Raw genomic sequence first — 15,659 nt, forward strand, 5'->3', positions numbered from 1 at the left:
TGCAATCCCAGCGTATCTGTGGAACCTGTAAAACAAATGGATTTAACCGACTGCACCTGGATCTGCCTGCCCTGTTGGAAGAAAAGGGTCTTACCCAAATGTCCCACCCCGCCTTGCCAGGCGGCCCCATCTCACCTGAATGCCCTGTGCAGTTGCTGCTGCCGACCCCTGCCCGCGCACTCGCCGGAGCTAATCCCGACACTTGGTCCCCCTAACAAAGCGGACAAGATGAAGGAAATGGCAAACAAATGATTAGAACAAACATATGGGCTCGTGACAAGTGTTCTCGAACGTTAAATGGCACAGCGAATCTGAAACCTCCATCACATGCAGGGAAGAAATGACATCGCAACAATTTACATGAATGAAACCCCCTTATTGCTGGAGCCCTCTACCAATCTTTCCGTGGATGTGTTTTATTTGCAATGGCAGCAGTTTTCCTTCCTTACTCATTTTAGCTTCGCGTATCTTCTTTACTGATAAACCAACCCTTACAGACATGATTGATACTATGTTTGATTACTAGGCCCGCTCAGACCCTCGGGCCACCCAAACCGCCCCTGCGCGACACCAATACAGATATGGAATCTGCCAGTAGGCACTTCATTATTCTCGGCCTTATCCATGGAGCAAATATTTATATATTCTCAAGTAAAGCCGTCCGCATTCCATCATGGGCGCACGTTCCAGGGTCCGTCTTGCCCAAAGACGAGCGTGAGACCCAAAGAGCCCCGGCTGAATGTAGACCTTACAATTATGTCAATGCCGACACGCGAGGCCGCGCAGAACTGCCCGGCAACACACCGCTCAACCCCCGTCCGAAAAGCACCATCAAGGCGCCCCCAAGCCAATACCCCAGGCCAGGATAATAACGGCAAAGGTCCCGCGACAACCGACCCCCCAGGACAAGGAACCCCGGTTCAACCTCCAGCCCGCCGCTCAATCTCTTGTTTACGCTGTTCTGTGCACACATTTAAAACCCTGATTGTTAAATACCGTCCCTGCTGAAAGAGCCCCGGCTGAATGGACACATTACAACTATATCAATGCCGACACGCGAGGCCGCGCAGAACCGGCCGGCAACACAACCGCTCAATCCCCGTCCGAAAAGCACCATCAAGGCGCCCCCCAGCCAATGCAGCCCAGGCCAGGATAAGAACGGCAAAGGTCCCGCGACAACCTAGCCCCCAGGAAAATGAACCCCGGTTCAACCACTAACCCGCCGCTCAATCTCTTGTTCACGCTGCTCTGTGCACGCATTTAAAACCCTGATTGTTAAATACCGTCCCTGCTGAGGACGAGCAGGCGACGACTCGGCTCCCGAATCCGCATGGCGAATAACTGGTTATTGATATGAGCCTAATTAAACACAAAAACCTAATTATCCATTTTTCATAAAAGGGCAGTGAACATTCCAGCTTTACAAACAGCGTCCCCTGAATCCGCATGGCGAATAACTGGTTATTGATATGAGCCTAATTAAACACAAAAACCTAATCATCCATTTTTCATAAAAGGGGCAGTAAACATTCCAGCTTTACAAACAGCGTCCCCTGGCGCAGGCGCGCGCACGCGGCGGACCCTTGAGCGGGTCCATCTTGCGCACGGCCGCCGCCATCTCGCCTCCATTAGCTGATGGGAACACAGCTCTAAGTGGATGTTAATTCCTTCTGTTTTAGTAGGGTCTGTAGGGCTGTGGAACAACACGTACCAAGAGGTCAGCGGTGGACCCTTGAGCGGGTCCATCTTGCGCACGGCCGCCGCACACGTTCCAAGAGGTCCGCGTGTTCGGAATAAGTTTTGTGCTTCAAGTGCCGCAGAAAGAGGGACTTCCCATTTCGTTCAAATGCTTCAAGTGCCGCAGAAAGAGGGACTGCCCTTCCGTTCACATCTGCATGGCGACCATGTCTGGTGGTGCCAAAGCGTGTGCCCGGTTGTTTCCTGGGGAAGGATAGCTGACGAGTGGGCTCGGGTCATTCGCGACGACGTGCTACGCCCCTAAAAACGGGAATCGAACCCCTGACCCCTCGCTTTACAGCCTAATTAACCTACGCGAAGTAGCACCTGGGCTCCAGTACACAGCTCGCTATACGCTGGCACAAGATGCTTTCAAGCCCGATTACGGAAGTGGTGACCGGTAACTCCGATCTAAGGGGGACCGAATCCGCACCCGTTCGCTGTACAGCCCCGTGCTCACCCACTGTAACCCGCTCTCCCCACCAGTTCTCACACATCTCCCGGGCCTCCGGCCTACACGCGGCTGAGCCGCCGACAACCAACCAAACGTTCCCACCATCGGCCCGCACACCTAAACAATCCACTAACCTACGATGCTATACCCGCCGCCATATTCCTGCGCACCCTCCAGAACTAACCCTAACCCGGCCGTCAAGGTGCTACGCAACCCCCCCCGTGGACAAGCCACTGGGCCCTATCGACCTGGTCATGCCCAGGGACGGGGCCGGGGGGAGGCCTGTAGCACGCATACCTCGTAGAAGGAAATCCAACGACGAACAGCGCAGAGTAGTCCAAATAAACGCGGTGGAAAAAGAGGAAGTACTGAACCGGGCTGGCCTAGATAAAGGCCCTAGGCCCGCCCACCACCTACATGCTTGCGCCTGCATTGGCCACCCCAAAAGGGGGGCGGCGCCCTGACGTCGCGCTGATGACGTTTTGCTCGCGAGGCATGTGTCACTAAGACGCTGTCTCGCGTTATCTCCCCTTCGTGTCGCGCGGCCAGCGGCAAAGTCATCTGGAGCAGTGCTTAATTTGTAGAAGAATGAGTGCTAGTGCCCAAAGCCGCCCTCAGAAGCCCGGCCGGCGCTATTTAATGTCGACAGGCCACACACCAAGGCTGTGAAGTCTTCAAACCACCTCACGACTCTTTAATCCACTGCCAGGCACTCCCTCCCCTTTAACTCACTCTTTCTGGTTCCTGCTACGTCCCTCTGTGACTCCCCGCCCCCACCTTTCTCTTCCTCTTTCTTTCCTGTTTGTGTTTTTTCCCTCTCTTGCTGTGGTAAAAGTTTGATGAGGAAAAATAAGTGTAGTCCCCAAACATAAGTGCCAAAGCCCCCCACCAGCAACCACCCGCTTAAATTAAGCACTGGGTGCAGATTTGCATGTGCTTTGATAGGAGAAATGTTCTGTTTGTGTGAGGGAAGCTTGAACTGGCTGCCAGTGCCGTGTGAAGGAAGCCTGTACTGTTGATACCAGTGCCACACGTGTTCTCTATGTCAGGGAAGCTTGAACTGGCTGCCAGTGCCGTGTGAAGGAAGCCTGCACTGTTGATACCAGTGTCCTATTTGTTCTCTATGTCAGGGAAGCTTGAACTGGCTGCCAGTGCCGTGTGAAGGAAGCCTGCACTGTTGATACCAGTGTCCTATTTGTTCTCTATGTCAGGGAAGCTTGAACTGGCTGCCAGTGCCGTGTGAAGGAAGCCTGTACTGTTGATACCAGTGCCACACGTGTTCTCTATGTCAGGGAAGCTTGAACTGGCTGCCAGTGCCGTGTGAAGGAAGCCTGTACTGTTGATACCAGTGTCCTATTTGTTCTCTATGTCAGGGAAGCTTGAACTGGCTGCCAGTGCTGTGTGAAGGAAGCCTGTACTGTTGATACCAGTGCCACACGTGTTCTCTACGTCAGGGAAGCTTGAACTGGCTGCCAGTGCCGTGTGAAGGAAGCCTGTACTGTTGATACCAGTGCCACACGTGTTCTCTATGTCAGGGAAGCTTGAACTGGCTGCCAGTGCCGTGTGAAGGAAGCCTGTACTGTTGATACCAGTGTCCTATTTGTTCTCTATGTCAGGGAAGCTTGAACTGGCTGCCAGTGCCGTGTGAAGGAAGCCTGTACTGTTGATACCAGTGCCACACGTGTTCTCTATGTCAGGGAAGCTTGAACTGGCTGCCAGTGCCGTGTGAAGGAAGCCTGTACTGTTGATACCAGTGCCACACGTGTTCTCTATGTCAGGGAAGCTTGAACTGGCTGCCAGTGCCGTGTGAAGGAAGCCTGTACTGTTGATACCAGTGTCCTATTTGTTCTCTATGTCAGGGAAGCTTGAACTGGCTGCCAGTGCCGTGTGAAGGAAGCCTGTACTGTTGATACCAGTGTCCTATTTGTTCTCTATGTCAGAAAGCTTGCATTGCTGTGGCCGGATCTACCGCCTCTGTCTCCTGCTCATCATGTATGCAACACATGTCTTTTGATAGGAAAAACACTTGCACTGCCATTCATGCAGCACCCAGGGCCCCTGGAAAAACATATTTCTGTGGCCATAGCTTCTTCAATGTACTTATTTTATTTTCACGCTCAGTTTTTCTTCTCTCTTCGTTTCCTTCTCCGAGAGTTGTAAAACACAGAGTGAAACAGTTACCAACATGGACTGTGGGCAGGTGTTTTGCCTGTAGTTGAAAACAATCGCCCTAAACATGATTTAAATGTAATTAAAAAGGAAGACAATATTGACCCTTCCACCTCGTATTCAGATTCAGTTTCACTCTTCATGCAGATTCATATTTACACCCCAGTGTTGTCAAAGCAGCAGTCGTTTCCAAGAGGGTGTCCAGAGTGCAACAATCATACACGAGTTGTATCTCTTTTCAAACTCTGATGACATGAAACTTAAAGTGGATCCTAGGGAGACATGTATGTAATGAACATGTAATGTACATTACCGTTCTGTCAGACTGTTTCTAGTTCAAAAGACATTCTTCTAAAGTCCTTGTGTGGTAAACATCAAGTAAACCCGAAACTGAATAATATTAGGAATACAGCTTTATGCACATAATTAAGTAGGCAGCACTAAGTAAACCACACTGTAAAGTGTATTAGTGAGAATTCATTCCTTATGAAAACCTACAAAGAAAACAGTCTATTGCAGCCCACTGTGGGCGGATTTTACTACAAGAGGAATAGACAAACGGTAAATGCTGTGAGTGTGTTAATTCACGTTGGGGAACAACTACTTTTAGTTTCAGGTGTTTTCCTGTTTGATACATTAGAAGTTTCATTATCTAGTCGCAAAGTTCAGAAGAACTAGGGTCCCTCAACATATGTCTTAGCCAACATTCATAAGACCAGATGAAACTAAGAGGCAGTACCAATGTGAGTATAAAAGCGGGATCACAGAAAATATGTTTATTTATCTCAATAGATTTCTGATGCCTTATGTCACTTCAGTATCCTCATATTTAAAACAATCAGATGATGGTATTGGGAGGTTGAAGGGTTTGCTAGTATGTGTTGGTTGTGTTCTGCTCACTTCGGATGTATGTGTTTTACATACAGTCAAAGAACAACAGGATGGACTGAAAGCCCTCAAATAGTTTTGTCTGACAGATCAGTGACATATATTGAGCATGCTTCTTAGCTGAATGAAATAGGGATAATTATTTCATACCACAATGGTTTTCTATTTATTGGGGAATACTTTTTTGGTTGTGCCTATTAGACGGTACATGCATTGTCTGTTGCGAGACAAATTGTGGGCTTACCAAGCACATATTGGGCTTGAATCACACACACTGCTAATCATTGGTCCTGCCACGCTAATTTGTTTGCTTAAATTCGGTGGCTTGCCTTATCCATTTTGTGTCTGTCCTGGAACATTGTCTCTGTACTTGTGTCGTTCCACTCTGCATTGCACACTTTTAAGGACGTATGTTTTTTAGTGAGTAGTGAGTAGAGTAGTGAGTAGAGTAGTGAGTAGTGAGTAGAGTAGTGAGTAGAGTAGTGAGTAGTGAGTAGAGTAGTGAGTAGAGTAGTGAGTAGAGTAGTGAGTTGAGTAGAGTAGTGAGTAATGAGTAGAGTAGTGAGTAGTGAGTAGAGTAATGAGTAGAGTAGTGAGTAGTGAGTAGAGTAGTGAGTAGAGTAGTGAGTAGAGTAGTGAGTAGTGAGTGCAGAGTAGTGAGTAGAGTAGTGAGTAGAGTAGTGAGTAGAGTAGTGAGTAGTGAGTGCAGAGTAGTGAGTAGAGTAGAGTAGTGAGTAGGACATCACAGGCAGCAGCTGTGCAAGCTTCTTACACTCACAAGGAGACCACAGGCAGCTGAGGTGCAAGCTTCTCCCACTCACAAGAAGGACATCACAAACAGCAGCGGTGCAAGCTTCTCACACTCACAAGAAGGACATCACAAACAGCAGCAGTGCAAGCTTCTTACACTCACAAGGAGATCACTGGCAGTACACACCACATGAACACACTCCATAACATATAGCAACAATACATTGGCATTTACAATGCCATTAGCTCAAACTCAAATAAATTTGAGCCCGATTGCATTTCTAATGCTTGTTTCTAGTGTTGTTGATAATATGAAATTAATATAATTCAATAATTGCATCATTTGTTACACATTATATTTAATGAGTCTCTACCTGAAAACATAAAGTTAGCGTGCTAAAGAAGGGCTATGCAGAACCCTTTTCCCAAATGAAAGAGTAAAGTTAGTCCACTATGGAAGCGCTATGAGCGACCAGAGACGTTTTAAGGCACAGGCAAAGTGGGCAATTGCCGAGGCCCCCCACCTTCCTAGGGCCCCCCTGTGTACGAGAACTGATGGGCAGATCTACAAGGAGGTCCCGCAGCGTGGCACCGCAAGCCCTTTGGCTGCGCCACGCTGCGGCACTTCCAAAGCACAGGAATGCGACATATTTACAAGAATAAGACGCATACCACTGCACTCCCTGCGCTGGCGCACAAACTGCAGCCATGCGCCGACTCAGGCGCCCTTGTACCATGGGGCCAGGATGCCTGCGTCTGGGGAGATTGTTTTTGTGCAGGAAGGGGCACCTTCTGTGGAAAATTAGTACGATTTTGGTAAACATTACCTGCGCCATCTTGCCTTTTCCCCGGATGCCACACTTTCGTCGTGCGCACCCGCCATTTTACGTGCCTCGACCAGAACCTCCCTCTGCACGCCACTAGCCCCCAGCATAGCCCATCACCCTCGCAAAGCCTGCACGCTGATCAACCCCCCGCTCGCACATGCTTTAGGTCATAAACCCCTCTTCAGCGCAGCTCTGCCTCAGAACCCCATCCTGTTCCCAGCGCAACACCTCCCTTCATTCCTTTCATGATCCCCGGCCCTTTGATGCAAACCCCCTTTTTCCCCGTGTGCCCGTTTGTCTTCCTCGTTCCCAGGCCAACACCCAGCTCTGCCGATACTATTCCTTGCCCCTCCCCGTACAGTAGAAAGCTTCCCTCATCAAAGGACCCCCGGGCTGATCAAAGCCCCCCACCCCATGAGATCCGACCGAACCCCACATTCCATGAATCGACGGAATATCCAGCTGTGCGATAATCATCACCTGTTGTGACCGGGGTGGGGAATTCTACTGTAAATGTGTGTGGGAACGGGCCCGAAGGGGAGATCCCGGGAATGTCTTTCCGTACATCAAAGCATTGCCATGAATATGTAAACTGTAATAAAAGCCATGAAACTTGTATATAAGGGTCCAGGCCTCAGAGAGGAGTTAGAGCACCTCATGACGATACCTGCTGTCTGACTTGTCGTGTTCTCCTCCGGAGAGAATAAACCTTGTTTCCTGCCTTCCAGTCTCCAGCGCCTGCCTCTTCATTGATTAATAGTTCGTGGGTTAAAGAGGCGATACCGCCGGGCAAATATCGATTGTCCCCGACCCTAGTTTCTACAATTGGCGTCCCAAACGTGGGGCCCGTCAGCGACTCGTGGATCCAGTGGGAGAGGTCCCGACGACAGAGTGAACGACTGCAACGATCGGGAGAGCTCTTGCCCAATAGACCCTCGTCTGGCAGCCGATCATCCGAACTTCACTAGTTCCGAACAGACCTCTCTCGAGTGATCTACGGTCCTGACTGGGAACCATTAGGAGTGCTGCGAGGAATACGAGAAAAAGAGGACGATCGGGCGCTGGATTCGGAAGACAAGAAACTGTCCGTACGGTCCGGGTAAGGTCGTGTAAACACGACAAACTGCAAAATAATTGTATTGGGTGTTCAGAAAATACTAGTATTACTCTTTATTTGACCTATTTGGAGATTCACTGTCTGCACACGGAGAAACAGTAGGCTCTTTCCCTTTTGCAAACAGTGAAGGATAAGTAACGCAGCCGTCGTGCCTATTTTTCTCCCCCACTGATTCTATTATTTATTAACGGTTTTCAGGAGATTCCCTCTCCCACACTGATTAACTGGGTTCTTTGACCCCGAACTACTGTTCACGGATTGTCTTCTGGAGATTCTCTGTCTGCAAACAGGAAATAACAGATTCCTCTTTACGGATAGTGAAAGGGTAGAGGACGCAGACTTTTGCGCCCTACTTACTCTCCCCACTGACTTTATTTATTTTATTTATTATTGATTGTTCCTTGTTATTAGTTATTCCTTGTTACTGGTTCATGAGGTATTCACTGCCTGCAAACAACGTAGAATAGAAATATTCTGTCTAGTCTTTGCGCACAGTGATAAGATAGGCAGTGCTGACTTTTTGTCCCTCGCTTGCGAGCCGTCATGTCTGTCTTCTCCCCACTGATTGATAATTGGTTCAGCCCGGACCGTTTGTTAGAGGTGGATCATCTAGCTCCGCTGGAAGGCACCCCTAATAAGGACATGTTCATAAACTATGGATTAGTTACCATAGCCTATAATAAATTGTGGCACAGGTATACCAAAGAAAGTCAGGACAAACAGTGGCCACTGGTAGGATCCTTCGATCTTGATAAAATAGAAACGTTAGAAATAGCCCTTCGTAATAATAAGACAACGCCTATTATGCTCGACAGTCTCGGTATGTGGCGCAAAGAGGCAATGCAACGAAAGAAAAGAGACGAGGACAGAGCAGGTAGAGGAATATATCGACAGGACAACCCCTGGACACCACGACCCGAAAGTTATCCCCCGACACTACGCACAGAACGGCCAGACTTAGGGCAAGATCAATGCGCTTTTTGTAGATATGTCGGACACTGGAAAGCACAATGCCCGACTCTGCTGAGCAAGAGTGGGAATAGAGGGCCGACAGGAATAACAGGCCGACAGAAAGGGAAAAGGCGCGAGACAAAGAAGAATCAGACTCACATAGACAGACCAGATAGAACCACCACGTTTGACTATGCCCGATGGCACAGATTTCGCCAGAACGATTTCAGCGACATGTTCGAGTTCTCCTAGGTCGGTAATAATAAACACCTATTAATACCCTAAACGTCTGAATCAAGAACGGTAAAACCTAGAAAATGAAAGTCAACGGAACATTCGCCCCCCCCCCACATTCTGGAACCTTCCAAAGTAGGGCAGGGTTACGGCTACGCCCAACCAGCGGCAACCCATATAAGGCGGGCCCTGCTGCCAACTCTCGGTCAGGAAATCTTAACATATGGGGGAGCCGGAGGAGAGGCAGGGGCCAGCGGAGTCCGGCCGCAGCGGCCCTGGAAAGTTGCAGGCAGTCCCGCCACATGCCTTCCCGGCCCGGCCTTGGTGGCGCATGGGAGTTTCAGGTAGTCCCGCCACATGTCCTCCCGGCCCGGCCACCAATGGCCAGGGACCGGGGCCAACTGAGTCCGGCAGCAGCCGATAACCTAAGGAGGCCCGGCCCAGAGAAGGACGGACACTTCTTCCTTTTCTCCTCCGTTGTGGCAGCAGCAGCACGCCAGGCGCCACTTCTATCATGAACAATAGCTGCGACGACTCTGGGCGGAGGAATGTCCTGTACGTACCTCCACAAAATTTGTCCTGGTCGGGCTGGGAGGGAGAGGCGACGCGGACGAGCCTCTCCCACCTCCACAGATAGGAGGCTTCCCAGCCCCGGCCCAACGCCGAACTCCTCCAGCCAGGCGGCGGCGCCCATATTTTCGCAGCACCGAATATGCAATGGCTGCACCGATACTTGTGCAGCACCGAATGTGCGCCGCAGGTGGCCATACTTCCACAGCACTGAGCATGGGACTTGTGGAGCACAGGATGTGGAGAGACTTACGTGCAGGCCCATGAAAGAGTGCAGCTTGGGATGCACCGGGAGTGGGAGATGGCGCGAACGAGCCTCCCTTGCCCTCCAGGTGAGGGCGCCACAGCTGCACCCTAGCTGAATGTCCTGCTCCCACGACACAGAGTCCCTTTTCTTTCACTCCAAAGGGCCTCTTCCACTCTTGCGGGCTCGGCGAAGGGTGGCCCCTGCAGGGCCTCAAAATGGCGTCCGAGCCCCTGGAAGGCGGGTCTCGGCCGCTAGAGTAACTTTGAACAGCAATGTAACTCGGTCGCTCGCCCACCGGAGCACGAGCCCCCACCTCCGACAGCATCTCATTCTCCACAGCCTTGAAGAGTCTACAAAGGTCCCCGGCGGAGCCCTCGGCCCCTGCAGGCTTCCGGTAAGGGACGACTGCCTTGATCACTAACGAAACAAACATGACATTGCCACTCCTTCTGTTAGCATGAATTCTTGAACTGCCGAAAAGGACTCTGGTCCAACTGCCAGTTGTAGGAAACATTTCCCCCCTGATGCTACTTCCGGACTGAACCGGCCCCGCCCAAAATGGCGCTGGTATCAATAGGAACTTACGAACACCTCGTGGTGTTCCTTCGCACTAATACAAACTTGAATGTTCCAAGACATATATATGATCCTTTGTACACGTGACAAGAAACAAAAAGGAGAGCTCACTCGATGAACATGTAAAAGGATCCCGTTAAAAATGTTGATTACAAAATGTACGATGTATTATATTTTTTTATAACTGATGTATAACTTCGCTTATGACGCACGCACACGGTATGCATATAGGAAATCTGATTACAGCTAGTCTGACTATGCTTCTAAATTATGAAATAAATGCCCCCGATTCCCCCAACCAATTGATGGACCTACGAATGAATGAATAAACTTTTCTAAATGTTTTTATTGCTGCAAAACAACACCCCCACTGTACGCACTTTAGCCATTGCCGCGCCCGGCCAAGTACGACCGCACCCTCATATCCTGCGTACTGAATGATTTTGCAGAATAAAGGTTTTCGAAACTATGAACGGGTATTGCATGCTTTATTTGAAATATGGGATCGGCGGGAGAGTTTTTTTGTGCACCCTACTTTGCTCTCTCTTTAAGGTTATTAGAAGATGGTTACCCAGCCCCGGATGGAGGATCGGATCGACGACACGATACTCTGCCTTCAGATACACGACTGACCCATGAACTCGCGCATGGAGAAAGACCTCGACTTCTGAGGATGGGTAAACGAAACGGTATAAATGATGGAATGTAAAAGATGGGTAAAATGAAACGATGTAAATGTTATGAAGTACAACGCTCAAAGGTACTAGGAAACAGAGTTGATCGAAGAACTAATGAACCTTGGAACATCACAGCGTTGAAAGAAATTTAAGGACCCCGATAACTAGATACACCTACCAACTAGATACCTCGCACTAGGTACCTTTGGTTTTCTTTTTAACGTTTCCCTACACCCGACCTATAAGGGCACACTGTTCCCCCCCCCCCGACTCCAGAAACCATACCCCCGGGATTCTATCCCGAGGAGATAAGACGGGTATGAGGTAAGTAAAGGACTCTTGAATCCATGTATTTGATATGCGCGAATGTTGTCCCCCTCCCTTCCCCTCTTTTTCCTCCCTCTGCAGGTCACATCAGAAATCACAACCGAGGTGTGGCGAAGATCTGAAGCCTTGCCATTTCTGATACGCGAAGCAGACTAGCGCCGCAAGGCGGACGACACAATAGTGCCCTTTTCCTTTTTATCGATGCATGTCCCCCGTACCCGACTTAATGCTCGTCCGTCCTGAACCGCATGCTCTCAAAATACTAACACAGACCTGCGATGTCTTGTATCGAGTAATGCGCTGAATAATCTATCTTAAATACACGGCCGCTCCCTATGTTGCACGTGTACTATCTAGCCTATTGTTGCACATCTCTCTCTCTCTCTCTCTCTCTCTCTCTCTCTCTCTCTCTCTCTCTCTCTCTCTCTCTCTCTCTCTCTCTCTCTCTCTCTCTACTCCACACTCTCACTCTTCCGAACGACTAGCACCTAAATTGGCAAACCGCCACCCCTAGCACACCACCCAATTGGCTTCAAATACCGCCAGTATTTGCTCAAAACTTGTCTTTAATGCAATCACCCTAATGCTGTGTCACCACCTCTCCTTTCCGAAAAATATTTCGATGAAACCGAGATTTGGCCATAAAGGAAAGGACAGGTAAGACGACTGAGGTTCCCTAATCTGACCCGTAATAAGGGAACTACATGTCAGCGGCCCCTATGATGAAATAAAATGTCTCAGATGACGCGACCTTCCCCGTTCCGAATTGTCGCAATCCCCAAAACCATAAAGGTAATCGAAACCTTCCCATCTTCCCAGGCCGTGAGAGACTGCATAGGAACCAGAATGATGGTTTACAAAGTTAAAGATTAGACCGAAACGAAGAAAATCATTGCAATGAATCTTGTGGAAAGCGAAAAATGTTTAGTTAAAAGGCAGGATGCATTGATAAAATGAAAGATGTTTAGCCTATGTTCGTCCCTCAGCGAGATACCTATTAGTACCATGTTGATAGCTCACAGTACCCTTTGTAAATATAAAACCCTAGAGAACGGCATATCTTTGTCAGGCTCGTCTTACGAAGGTGGGTCTCCATCAGATGAACTGTCGTAACTGTAATAAATAATTGTGAAGGAAAGCCATAGTAAATCCAACAGGCCCATCATCGGTCATTTATATGTTAGTTGTGAACCCTAATATAACGGACGTTTTCATTTTTGCCTGGAGCTGGGAGAGAAATAGACTTTTGTGATTACCTTCCTCTGCAAATTCTCTAAAGACTGTCTTTTCAAACTCGTTTAAGGGTACGGCTGTCGGGAGAAAGAAGGACCGGATGTGGGAGCACGAGGCCTGACTGCAGACTATGGAACACCTGCGACATTGGCCAAGGCGAGACCGCGACAGAAAAGAGCTGCAGGACGAGGCACTGTTTTCGACAAAATGAGAAGAAAGGGCCGACCTGATGCCCCTGCTCGATGTCCAGTGTTTGCCGACAAGTCCCCGCTCTCTGAACTCGGTCATGAGCCCGCCTATCTGAAATTCTCCGTCCCCCTAGTCTGTACCCGATCCGGCCCTGCTCCATCCCCCTTTTTCTCCGACCTACCCTAAAGGACTGCTCACGCGCGCCCTTCTTCCATCTGAACTTTTTGACAATCACCTCAAAGGACACAGGGTGAAAAGGACCTTTCTGATCAGGAATGCGAGGGAAAGGTCGTGCCCTGCAACGCGGGACCTAGAATAGAGCTGGACCCGTAGCTCCACCGCCGGTGCTCCACAGCGCCAACAAAAGACAACAAAGAATACTGAGAACTCGTTAACTTCGAACATTTGACACCCTCAATCATCGTTTCTGCTACGCCTCATTTCTCTCCCAGCCACCATTGTATTGATTATGCTCCAATCCAAATCTGATATATGTAATAACCTATCAGTTCACATTATGAAATGTACTCACTGCTCTCGCTTTTGTATTGTATTACTATGACTTTCCTGCTAACAAATTTATCAAAGTTTATCAATAGGCCCGCCTCCCGAGATGAAAATTTTAAATGTACTGTTTATAGCTCCTTCACCTGGGTTCCTACTTTCTACTTATGACCGCCACAATTAGACATGAATAGGAAATAGGCCAGCAAGATGTCTTGGATATGTTAAAGGGGGGACTGTGGAAAATTAGTACGATTTTGGTAAACATTACCTGCGCCATCTTGCCTTTTCCCCGGATGCCACACTTTCGTCGTGCGCACCCGCCATTTTACGTGCCTCGACCAGAACCTCCCTCTGCACGCCACTGGCCCCCAGCATAGCCCATCACCCTCGCAAAGCCTGCACGCTGATCAACCCCCCGCTCGCACATGCTTTAGGTCATAAACCCCTCTTCAGCGCAGCTCTGCCTCAGAACCCCATCCTGTTCCCAGCGCGACACCTCCCTTCATTCCTTTCATGATCCCCGGCCCTTTGATGCAAACCCCCTTTTTCCCCGTGTGCCCGTTTGTCTTCCTCGTTCCCAGGCCAACACCCAGCTCTGCCGATACTATTCCTTGCCCCTCCCCGTACAGTAGAAAGCTTCCCTCATCAAAGGACCCCCGGGCTGATCAAAGCCCCCCACCCCATGAGATCCGACCGAACCCCACATTCCATGAATCGACGGAATATCCAGCTGCGCGATAATCATCACCTGTTGTGACCGGGGTGGGGACTTCTACTGTAAATGTGTGTGGGAACGGGCCCGAAGGGGAGATCCCGGGAATGTCTTTCCGTACATCAAAGCATTGCCATGAATATGTAAACTGTACTAAAAGCCATGAAACTTGTATATAAGGGTCCAGGCCTCAGAGAGGAGTTAGAGCACCTCATGACGATACCTGCTGTCTGACTTGTCGTGTTCTCCTCCGGAGAGAATAAACCTTGTTTCCTGCCTTCCAGTCTCCAGCGCCTGCCTCTTCATTGATTAATAGTTCGTGGGTTAAAGAGGCGATACCGCCGGGCAAATATCGATTGTCCCCGACCCTAGTTTCTACACTTCCTGCACAAAAACAATCACTGCAGGCATTTTCTTCTTCCAATGTGTGCTGCAGAATGCAGCGCGCATTAAAAGAGAAACAAGCGAGGAGAAATGAAAACATTTCTCCTCGTTGCGCCTCGCTACGCCATCCCCAGGGTGGTGTAGGGTTGACACGCATTTCAAGGTTTACGATTCCTCGTAAATCTGGAGATGTGTCTGGTTCCAGGGGTGCTGGTTGGGAACACCCACAGCAACACCCATGGAACGCCCCTTCAACGCAAAGTGCTGCGTGTGAAGGGGACGTATGTACAAGGAGATGAGAAGTTAGTCAGGGTGGCTTTTCCTTTCCTTGTAAATATGCAAAAGTGAAACTCGCCTCCAGTATGTCCCGAAAAGTGACGTAGTGGTGGCGCAGGGGGCTTGTAAATCTGCCCCTTGCGCTCTAACTCACTGCTGTGTGTATTTGTATCTTCACCTTTAATGCAACAATGTTCGACAACAAAGGACTTGAATTGGAAAAAAATGGGTCATAAAATTCAAAGTTGTTCCAAACAGGAGCCACCAAACTATTCCCTGCCTACCCCCCGAATCCTTGGGACCCGGCTGTGTGCAGCCCTTGTCTGGGGTGCAAAGCTTCTGTTTCCCACCTGTAGATCCGCAGAGAGGCCCGTATCTTACCCGGACTTGCCATGTAGCGCCTCGAGGATTGCCGCGTCCTGGTAGTCCCAGTCCAGCTCCACAGCGGCGATGAAGTGGGTCCGGGTGAAGCCGGAGATCGCCTGGACCTGGCAGAAGAGGCAGAGGGCACCGAGCAGGGCTGCCCCCACGCCTGGCATGGTGAGGCTCAGGAGGGCGAAGGGAGAAGAGGGGGCACTGTACCCTCGGTGTGCCCTCAGAGAAGGGCGACCCTCTGAGGGTGCGAGGACAAGCTTCAGCGCCACCAAAAAGGGGAGCCCTTTCCAGGGCTGGCACAGACCTCTCTGCAGCTCTCCCCTCCAGACAGGTCCAAGGGTGGCACAGATGCTCCTCAGCTCTTCGTCCAAAGAGGAGAACCCTCTCCAAGGTGGCACCGACCCTTCTGTCAGCTCTCCGCCTCCAAAGATAAGTGTGCCTTCTCCAAGTTGGCACAGA

The 15,659-nt window shown here is 49.8% G+C and overlaps 1 protein-coding gene across 1 annotated transcript in view; it reads right to left on the reverse strand.

The window, feature by feature from the left end:
• LOC144784209 (coagulation factor VIII-like) overlaps window positions 1–15,364 on the reverse strand; it is a 357,717-nt gene extending 342,353 nt beyond the window's left edge. The window contains exon 1 of the mRNA XM_078662866.1: window positions 15,207–15,364. Within this exon, the coding sequence (XP_078518992.1) occupies window positions 15,207–15,364 (158 nt within the window). The remainder of the gene's footprint in view (window positions 1–15,206) is intronic.
• Window positions 15,365–15,659: the final 295 nt, after the last annotated feature.

Source organism: Lissotriton helveticus, chromosome 10, assembly GCF_964261635.1.
Source record: "Lissotriton helveticus chromosome 10, aLisHel1.1, whole genome shotgun sequence".
In the NCBI taxonomy this organism is placed as follows: domain Eukaryota; kingdom Metazoa; phylum Chordata; class Amphibia; order Caudata; family Salamandridae; genus Lissotriton; species Lissotriton helveticus.